This window comes from Castanea sativa, chromosome 8, assembly GCF_040712315.1.
Source record: "Castanea sativa cultivar Marrone di Chiusa Pesio chromosome 8, ASM4071231v1".
NCBI lineage: Eukaryota > Viridiplantae > Streptophyta > Magnoliopsida > Fagales > Fagaceae > Castanea > Castanea sativa.
In genome coordinates, this window is record NC_134020.1 from 15,982,292 (window position 1) to 15,993,135 (window position 10,844).

The 10,844-nt window shown below is 38.2% G+C and overlaps 1 protein-coding gene across 1 annotated transcript; it reads right to left on the reverse strand.

The window, feature by feature from the left end:
* Positions 1 to 4,768: 4,768 nt before the first annotated feature.
* LOC142606752 (caffeoylshikimate esterase) lies at positions 4,769 to 10,168 on the reverse strand. Its single transcript, XM_075778085.1, has 8 exons — positions 9,776 to 10,168; positions 9,597 to 9,626; positions 9,144 to 9,273; positions 8,862 to 9,008; positions 8,612 to 8,742; positions 6,231 to 6,368; positions 5,244 to 5,342; positions 4,769 to 5,099 (listed from the first exon to the last, which is right to left on the reverse strand). Exons 1-8 carry the CDS (start codon positions 10,067 to 10,069, stop codon positions 4,884 to 4,886), a joined length of 1,185 nt encoding a protein of 394 aa, XP_075634200.1. The 5' UTR covers positions 10,070 to 10,168; the 3' UTR covers positions 4,769 to 4,883.
* Between the last annotated feature and the right edge of the window lie 676 nt (positions 10,169 to 10,844).

Genomic DNA, 10,844 nt, shown 5'->3' on the forward strand with positions numbered 1-10,844 from the left:
AAGTTCTCTACAGATTGAAGGGTTAGCCTGTATGCTGATGCGGGTGATTCAACCCAAGTAGTTGTCGTCTAGAGAGATTTCCTTCAAGTCTTCTGTTGGTTCTACTGTAACTTGTCGTTCCAAGATGTTTAGTGCTTGCAGATGATCGTCCATCTCCAACATGGCTATGTAGCATTCGCAAGCTGCCATATGGTTTTCGCGTGCTTTTTCTATCCCGTACTCCATTGGGAACTTCACCAACAAGTGGTACGTAAACATGGCTACTCTCCATGCGTTAAGCGTAGGTCGCATAATGATGGTGTTGTAGGTGGAGGAGTAATCAACGACTAGGAAACTGACATCCTTAGTGAGTTGCTAAAGGTATGTTCAAATGGTCACTAGTAGGGTGATGGTCCCAACGGGGAAGACTTTGGTACCGCCAAACCCTACTAGCGGTTTGTCTGAGGGCAAGAGCTACTCCTTGTCAATCCTCATTTACTAGAAAGTAAGGTATTAGAGGATGTCAGCCGAACTCCCATTATCTACCAACTCTCGACGGGTATTGAAATTGGCTATCGTCAGGTTGATGACCAAAGCATTGTCATGAGGGTGGTGGAGTCGTCAAGCATCATCTTCCATGAAGCTGACGGCTGGGTTGCCAACCTTAGTCATTTTGGGCAATCTGCTTGAAATCTGGACGTTTTGCATCATCTGTAAGTATGTCTTCCTTGCATTCTTAGAGGAGCTAGCCATCGTACTTCCTCCTACAATTACCCTTATTTCCCCGAGCAAAACCCTTGGTCGCTCCTTAACCCGTTAGTTGGGCTTAGGGTCCCTCAACGGGTTTTCTCTACCCTTGACGAACCACTATAGTTTCCCTTGCTTGATAAGGGCTTCTATTTGTTGTTTCAAGTCATAGCACTCGGAAGTGTCGTGCCCATGATCTCGATGAAAACGACAACACTTGTTTCTAGGCCTTTTGTTTGGATCTCCCTTCAGCTTGTCCGGCCAAGTCAGTGTCGCGTCATCCCTTATCAGCATGAGGACTTGGTCAAGTAGGGTATTTAACGAGGTATTTAGCAGGGTGAAGTTAACAGTCTTCCCAAGCAGAGATCTTGATCTTCTATCGTCCCTTCGGTCATTCGTTCGGGCAGACTTTCTTCCTCTTTTGAGATGGGGATCATCTCAAGCTTTCATCCTCCCATTGCTTAATGTTCAACAAGCTTGTTGAGGACCTCTTGTACCTCTAGCCCCCGATAAAGTGGGTGACAAAGTGTTTGCTCAATTCCTTGAAGGTAGAGACAGTATTGGGAGACAGTTTGCTGAACCATACTCTTGCTAGTCCCTTGAGTGTAGTGGAGAGCTCCCCTTCATTTATTGCTAAGCCAAGGTCCCAGGTCTCCGAGTCAGACCGCGCCTTTTCGAAGAATCCTGCACCCATGGGCATACAGCCTGGCACTTTCCGCCGGAGCTTCATGGGCGTTGCCGCGTTCCCTAATCAGATGTTTAGATGTGAGCTATACTCCGCAAGGAGCCAAACGGGCGTGGCCTTGCCTTGCCATTTAACTGACCTGCAAGTGCATAAAGGTCTTGAATGACTCCAGATGATCAAGTGGGTCCTATGTGATAGGTCAAGATAGTATTGACCCCTTTGGTAAATTAACCAATATATTAGCCAAGTAATTTAATTAAGTCAATTTAACATGCAACACGCATGGTAGCACAAACAAATCACAAAATTACTAAATGCAGTGGAAATTAAATTGAACACAGGTGATTTGTTTACGAATGGAGAAAACCATTGAGGCAAAACCCCACTGGGTGAATTTAAGGTCACCACTCCCGAGAATCCACTGTTATCAAAACAAGCGGTTACAAGTAAAGGAATCCTAGTACCTTATACCAACCTACAGTTGAACCCTTACCCCAATATACAATTGGACTTGTAAAGTAGTAACAATGTCTCATTTTCAATACACGGCTCCCAATACGTGACTAACCAATCGATGCGTAGATCCCAGTACGCGGCTTACTCACCAACTTAAGAAAGATGTTGGCTGCAAAGTTCTTTAGTTCATCCACACAATGAAAATCAAGAAACTCCTTGGTTACAAAACCCTACGGCGTACAAATGCAACAGCTTCTTCAAGAAAAATATGAACTAGGGCAAATTGTCTCCAGTTACAATTTGAGTGAATAATCACTTTGCATCAAGTTGCATCCAGTTGCGTCACCCTAGACGGCCCTTAAAATAATTCTTATATATGTCTAGGGTTGTGAGAAAAGAAACCCTACACAAATAGCTTAGATATGCGTGAAAAATAAATCTAGAAATCTTATTTTCGTAATTCTCGATAGATAGGCTATCTATCAAGATGCTGTTGAGTTTCAGGCTAAAAGCTTCTTTTAAACCTCGATAGATACAATCTGTCGAGCTATCTATCGAGCTTTAAAATACAGCACCTCTTCACTTGTTTCTTGAACAGACTTGCATGGCTTTAACTCTTGAATGAACCACAATATTGCTTGAAGACTTAAACTATCCTAGATCTACCCAATTACAAATAAAGTGCGTTTTGTCAAAGGATTAGCCAATTCTAAATGACATATGTTCATAACAAGTTCCACATATGTCCTAACTCCATGACCCATCATATGCTTCCACCTGGGAGAAAAAGGTCACCTGCACTGTGAAGGGTGAGTTCGTCCACTGAACTAGCTCGTCCAAGTTAGTGGATACCTATCCCCTCATGGTGTTCATCATCATGTCCATCTTCTCCTTCATCATCTACATGTCCTATGCCATGCGCATGGCGCTGCTTTCTAGTTCCAACGAGTGGTTGGTGTCTTCCTACCTGTCTCTTATAGGGGCTGTTGCTTTCTTCTTGATCCTCCCTTTCTCGTCGATCTCCCATCGAGAAGTGACTGCTGTTCTATTCCTTGTTGGCCCATCCGTTATGATGATCTTCGGGACGCCGTTTGTTTCTTTGATTTAGTTGTTGCTCCAACTCCTAGTTGTGCTGGGTGAGGCGCTCAATTGCTACGCCCAAGGTTTGCACCTGTCTCTCCAAGGCGATAAGGGGGTTCCTTGTCTCCTAGTTGATGGTAGCCATTAATCGCATCTAGACCATGAAACTCATCTTAGAAGCGGTGATATGGCTAATCACTCGATCCCCACAGATAACACCAATTGATGATGCACAAAAATTTTCAGTGAACTAATCATCCTCGAACGCTCCAATGGGTACCTGAAAAACAAGAAACCAAGAATCAAATAGGGAGCACCGGTAGAGTGCCGGCCAAAGACCCTCCGAAGGTTAAGTTAGTGAATGAAAAATCTCCAAGAACTCTATAGTGAAAGAGCTAAGAATTTTCTGCATGCCTTGAGGAGGAGAGAGCTTGTTGCTTATATATTGTCATGGAGCAGACCTAGGCCCCGGGAGTAAAAGGGTTTTCCTTATAGAGAGGTGGTGGAATTAATGTCACCGAGATCTTTGGGACATCTTCCCATATTGGGAAGATGGAAATCACGTAGTATGGTCTTGGTGCATGGCACGCAAGATATTTCCCTATAGGAATATGTGTGGAGATCATGTAAGGACACGTAGGATCTATCGATATGCATATCCATCATTCAGTGTGTTCCATCTACTTAGTACGGGACATGTATCCTTCAACTGGGCATAGGCTCGTCTACTTGGTCATTAGGAGCGAGCATCATCCTACTGCTATAACCTGGCCTTCAGCTTCTATGGGTGCTGGGTATGAGGTTTCAAACTAACCCCTCTAGAGACCATTGGCTACTGGTGTCGTCGACTCATAACTGTTGTGACATACGTTTTCTTGACAAGTTCTAAAGTTAAGGTTGTTCTTTTCCTTTTCCAAAAATATCCTTATCACAACAAAAGGTTGGATAATACCAAACGAAATGGAAAATGAACCAATTGTCCACTCATAAACTCCAAATCCAAGTCAAGCAAGATTTAGTCAAAGCCCCTAATATGAAGAGAATTGCTTAGGAGAAATGCTATGCACCCAAAATTCTCATAAATAGCCACATCATACATTGTAATTGCTTTAATATCATTTTTGTATGGATTCATATTTTACACCTCTTTTATTAGGATGACATATCACCTCTACAATTATGAAAATTGTATATGAACTTACTGTTATAAAATCAAGACAAAATTGTTGTTAAGGCTTTAGGTACAAACTTCTTCTATAAAAAAGGTTCTAGGTACGATCTCATTTATAGAAACGTTGTTCTCTTCAAATTATAGTAGAGACCTAGAATCAAAGTACACCTCCACTTGCTCTAAAAATCAAGTACACCTCCACTTGGGTTGAAGGGGGTTTACAATTAACTATTAAGTGAAGGGTTACGAGGTCGTGCAGTCTACCCTTCAGACCATAATTAAGAACCCGGTGAGTTGGGTTTTGAGCTGGTCTACGCTTAGGCAAGCACTACAAAATTACAAATATTATCTCATGGTGGTAGCTTGACCAACCCTGCTCGAACAATGGATTCTTATGCTTATTCAGATAGAAACGGGGGACAAAATTTCTTAGTGCTAATTAACTTTCATCAAACCTTTAGATTATTGTGCATCCCCATCACAAGGCAGGTACATTTTTTTTTAACAAATGGGGGAGGGGCCATGGGAGAAGTGGACAATGCAAGAGAGTTTTAGGTGCCTATAGCCATATTTTTGTTGAAATTGTGTTTTGTTGAGCCTGCTGCTAATGCTATTATAAGACTATAGGATAAAGGGTAGGGAGAGGGGGATGCAATAGAATAAATGATCTTCCATGCCATGTAAGTATGTAACAGTATATAGCATAAGAAATAAAAATGGATGAACTTGTCCATGGTGAGTGAAAAACCAAAGGGGAACTTTTAGTTAAGAAGACACCCGGGAATCAAGCCAAGAAACAATATCATTAAGGACTGTAAATATTCTGTCATCAGGCTCCCCTTCCAAAATGCAGTGATATCCATCATCATAGAGTTTTAGGGTTTTGTCTTTGGTGGAGGCCTTCTCATAAAGAAATTGGCTCACTAATGGATCTGTCACCTTATCTGCAGCTCCATGAAGAATCAGCAATGGAGATGAAACCTGCAATACCTCTAATTGATTTGAATCTTGTATATATAGAATAATATGCATGCCTATCTCAGGCAATAACAAAAGAATACTATCCTCACATGGATTATGACAAAGAAAGGGCAAAAAAAAAAAAAAACGCAAATGGAAACTGACCTTCTCCACTTGCTTCTCAATTTCACTTGTCACCTTCAAAAGTTCCACAGCAGTTTTCAATCGTGTTTGGTCTTTGTAACAAATCACATTGTAGACAGCCTACAATACAAAAATGCAAAAGCTATTATTCAAGAATCATTCCAGAGAACAATTAAAAAGTCTTTAACATCTAGAAACAAAGAATATAACTATTAGTCTTTGTATGCTTTAATCTTTATAACTACAAGAAGATACTCTCACAAATTTGAAACCTTATATGATTCTTCATTCTTTTTATGCCTTTTGGCTGGACACAGATTTCCTAATGTTGAAGAATATTAAGTTAGCGAGGGTCTGTACTATGAGGAATTAAATTGAGGTTAGTACTAGTTACTTACTTGAATGTTGATGCTAATGGTAGGACAATATCAGGGTATGAAAGACATGAGGAAAAGGTAAAAGTGAGATTGAGAAATTGTTTTTCTAGTCATCAAAAGTTTCGGCAATATCAGTGTAACTAAGGCTATGGGTTTATTCATTACAGGAAGAGGAACAATGGCTTCTCTAGGGGCTTATCAGGTATTGTGAATGTAGCATCCAAAGAAAGGCACCTTTCATTCATTTGCTACATGTACTAACCAGTTCATGTGCCACCAAAAAACAAACATTGACAATTACTGCCTCTTTCTTTACTGAAGATGTCCATTGTCGATACATATGAAGTACAAACCATTGTCCCTCAACCTAGCTGATTATCTTCCATATGAAATTCCCTCTACTTCTCAGCTTAAATGCTACTATAATCATACATATCCTTTAGACTGTATTTAGCAGCATATAAAAGGTTCTAACATGTTCATTATCTTTCTGAGATCTTGCACATAGACTAATATACTTGTGAAGGTTTGACCAGTTGTTGGACCATATTGAAGTACAACACCATAGCCATTTCAAATTTACAATACTATGCAAGTGCATTCATATCAAGCGAGTAAATATAGGACAAACCATTTTCCTCTTCCTCAAGTCTCTGAAGGCTAGCTCAGCTAGATCTTTCTGTGGGAAGAGCTTTGCTTTTGGCAGGACGTTAGACATAAGGGTTAATACCTTCAGAACTGGAGATGGAGGCTTCACTTCCTCTGCAATCTTAGTAGCAAGTCATGGTCAGCAAATTTTTCATTTGGTGAATGAAAGAGTACATTCATTCAGAAACATAATTTAGCCATGCAACTTCCTGAAACATCCTATTAGGGACGAGCACAAAAAATCAATATTGTAGCCCCTCCCTAACACACACACATGGAAAGACCACTATCCTAATCATCATTTAGTGAGGATAATATGATGAACAAGGTAATGTAAAGCCACATAAGATATCCCCCAGTGAAGAGTAAAGAAATAATATTTTGTTATTCTATCAAATCTTTTGTTAAAATGAAAACTATAAAAATAAAGATTATCTTGAGGACTACAATTCACTGTTAAAAAAAAAAAAAAAGTTGCTAACACAACATTTTTAGTGTGTGCCTATTTATATAGACGGGATGTTTTAGTCCATAGAGTAGAAAGACATATTTATTGTGTATAAATTAGTAAAAAGAGGGATGATTTAGACCATTGAGTATAAAATTAATTTAATTGCAAAAAGTTTCACCATGAAGTCACAATGAAAAGACAATTATGCATTGCCATTGTTAATCCACAGGTAGCAGCTCATCTGCCCAAGGGGGAATACCTAGTTCTCACTTGTCACTTACCCAAAAAGGGAAAAGAAAAGGATTCAAATCTTTATGACTATTATAACCAGGTGCACTGAGGGAAAAGGCAGTAAACCCAGAAACTGTACAACATTCTCCTCTCAACATGCAGAGCAAAGGAGACTTATATGAACTCAGTGCAATAACAAGTGCAAATGATACTACCACCGTCTACAGACTGACTCAAGAGTCGTAACTTGGTGGGCTAATTGAGAAATGCCTCTAATGTCTCTCAACACCCAAAATGGACAACAACAGTCCTTCTCTGAAGATAGCTTTCAAATGGCAACCACAACCTGGAAATCCGCAGGAAACATATGTGTAGACAGCCTATTGTAGGCTTCTACATGTGCCTAATTGCTTATATGATATCCTAGGCATTATATAAACTCTCCAAACTTATTTCTGTATTTTCTTCTCCTTCTCACTCTTACTCCAGGTTAAGCCTCCTCTGAATCTCCACAAAATCTTTTCCATATTTTTTTTTTTTTTTTGATAAGGAACTTGAGTCTGGCGCCTTAGACCACTCGGCCATCCTGACAGATCTTTTCCATATTGCCTCCCACATCTGTGGAGATTATCTTTATCATTTATGTTATCTTTATTTGGGTTTATCTTTAGTATTGGATTAGTATTTGAGATTGTTAGGATTATCATATAAGTATTTGAGATTGTTTAGGATTTGTTTAGGAGTGTTTATCTTTATCATTATGATTCCTGGAAGCTGTATATAAAGCTCCAGATGGTTCTTTTTGTTTTTTTACAGACTATTATTATTATTGAGATTATTTTGCATTGATTTGTTTGGTGGTGATTCCAAACACCTTAGGTGGGAAGCCTAAGGTTCTACGGTAGGACTAATCTAGGTGGGAAGCCTAGGTTGTCCTGCATCACCTACACTAAAGAATTTTCAATCAGATTGAAATAGAAACAAGGAAAATTTCAACAAAGCAGGCAATGACCTAAGGTGCTTAAGAAACTACATAAACCAAGAACAAGAAGTTGACCAAAAAGAAACAGACAGTGAAACAACGAAACCTTAGTAATGAACACTGACAATGTTGTGTGATTTTAAGTGCTACATAACATGATAGCAAAGTTGTAGATCTTATTCATATTCGTTATCTTTTTCATTGTTCCTTTTTGCCCCCTTGTAGATGTATTATGACATAAGCTGGAAGTAACATATAAATCATAGATGGTACCTCCTGGTTTGAAAATGACTTTAATTTCCCACTTTTTATGAACTGCACTACTAGAGATGATTAAATTCTTACTAATAATTAGATATGATATGAAACAGATTTTTTTTTGATAAATTGATATGAAACAGATTATGAAACTTCAAAAGGGAACTTAATCAAAACGTCACACAAGAATGAGTTAGCCACTGTGTCAGTGTGGTTTGTTGGATCAATCAGATATCTGTACATTGATTAGTTACAAAATTAGCAGGCTAGTTTCCAAAGTAAATAATTTCTACATATTCAGAAAAAATATAGAAATGTAAGCCAAGAGATAATGGGGACCTTCAAATATAAATTTTGAATGCTCATAAATTGACAAAATAGTTTAGTAATACTCTGGATTTCACTTAACTATTGACCATGTAAGGTAGTAGGATGGACTTACTTTACACATTGGGGCTACAAGGATGACTCCATCCCATCCAAGGGGTTCCTTGAGATGAACTTTAAGAGCAACAGCTCCACCCATGGACTGTCCTAACAAAAAGTGTGGCAATCCTCTCAATTCAGGTCTTCCTTCCAATCAAACATAAAACACAATCAGCAACAACATTTTGTTAATTAAGTTCACCAAATCCATAAAGAAGCAATTAATGATGGTGATGCTGATTCTATGACAGTTTAGAAAGTTGCACCTTTTATTTTTGTATAATTTTCTATAACATTATCAACTAATTGATCAAAACTTGGGATGTAACCATGCAATCCATCAGAAAGGCCAAAACCAGGGTGGTCCAAAGCATAAACGCCATATCCAGATGCAGCAATTCGCTTGGCAATACCTGAAATCCCAAACTCACCATACATCACACATAAAGCCTTAAAATTCAGTTTCATATACCACTCTAGAGTAAACAAAAAATAGAAACATAAGGCATAAAGCTATTCCCAATTACTTTATGAATATGATTGCAAACCTTCAAAGAAGAATGTGCAAGTATCACCATATCCATGGCAGAAACATAAAACACCTTTGATGGGAACACCAGACTCTGGCATCCAGCTTTTACAGAAAATTTGCAACCCCTTTGAGTTCCTCTCATACCACTACAAACCCATTAATAATTGACAGTCACATATTTTATATTAATTTTTTAAAACACTACAATCTCACTAGCCTTTCAGTCTCCACTTAGTTGCCAAGAAATGAAGAAATTGATAAGAAAATAGGCATTTGAACCTAATGTGTTGAGCACAATGAGTGGATTTTTCCAAATTTCAACTCCTTGCGTCCTCATTAATAGCAAATAATTATAATATTTAATATACTAACATTCCTCAGAAATTTATAATAATAAAAAAAAAAACTTTTTATTTTGATTGTTTGCAAAATACTTTGTCTCAGTTTCAAAATAAGCAGCATTGCTTACCTCCTCAGTTCTGATCCCAGTAGGAGCCATCTATCCACCAATCAAAACCAATTGGCATTCACAAAAAAGATCCAGAACAAAAAACAACAAAGAATCAGTAACTGAAATAATATACCAACCCAATAGCAACGAAATCAAAACTATGATCATGGTGGAGGAAAAAAAAAAAAAAAACTAACCTTGAACAAGCAATGATCAAGCTGTTGTTGGACCTCCACGAAGGCAGAGCGGACCCTTCTGCGACAGGAAGCGAAATCCAAGTTCTGAGAAGCGATCGCATTGAGGTCCTTGCTTATGCCTTCGATTGGTGACCTTTGCTTGGCTGTGACTGTAAAGTGCGGCTTTGGGTTGGTTTTGGGACAAGGAAAAATGGGTTGGTATTGCTTTCTAGGAAAGCTGAAAGGAGAGATGGGTTTTCCGGGAAAAAGATAGAGCTCCGGTGATCGGAATCTAAGAGTGAGAGAGAGGTCCATGGCTATGAACAGTGAACACTAGCGTGTAACCAATAAATTTGCTTTGTTTTGCACTGTTTTCCAACGCAGACAGGACTTTCTTTGTTGAGTACCGCTTCCCAGGTCTTGTGGACCACGTGGGGAATAAAATAGAATCAGTTGATCCTTGAACTAAAAACCAAAAAAAAACGTGGGATTTTTTTTTTTTTTTTTTTTTTTATTGTTCTAGAAACTACAAAGTAAAAAAGAATATTTCCAGCCTTTATTATAACGATATAAAATAATATATTTTTAAAAAGATAAAATAAAAAAAGGGGAACATTTTCCCTTATTTTAAGTAATTCACAATTTTTTTTTTAACGTTTGAAACCAATCAATTTATGTTTTGGAAATCAGACTGTTACTCTCAATTTCAAATTTATGTTTTGGAAATCAGACTGTTAGTCTCACAATTAAACTTAACAAAATTTTTTGATTTCTAAAATATTTTACCGTGTAAAGTCTAAAATATCCATAACTAAATATGAAAACGTCAAAAATACCCCAATGTCTGAAAATTATTTGTAGTACTTGTGAGAGGCCACGAAATTTGGGCCCTCTAAAAAAAGAGATTCGGGTGCTTGTAAGGGTATCTCTCTTTTTGGGATAGTGATGTGGAGTCACCACTTATTTTTTTTATACGAAAAATAAGAAAAACTAATTACAAAATATATATTCAATATACTTCAAACCCCAAGCAAGTTACCAAACACCTATATACGGGGGGAGACACTTCGAACCCCAATCAAATGACCCG

Bases quoted from the DNA above. Each gene is read 5' to 3' on its own strand.
- LOC142606752 (XM_075778085.1), bottom strand. From the start codon at position 10,069: ATGGACCTCTCTCTCACTCTTAGATTCCGATCACCGGAGCTCTATCTT. The intron at 9,274-9,596 runs GTAAGCAATGCT...ATGGGTTTGTAG, and splicing joins CTGGGATCAGAACTGAGGAG to TGGTATGAGAGGAACTCAAA. The intron at 5,100-5,243 runs GTCAGTTTCCAT...GAGGTATTGCAG, and splicing joins TTGAGAAGCAAGTGGAGAAG to GTTTCATCTCCATTGCTGAT.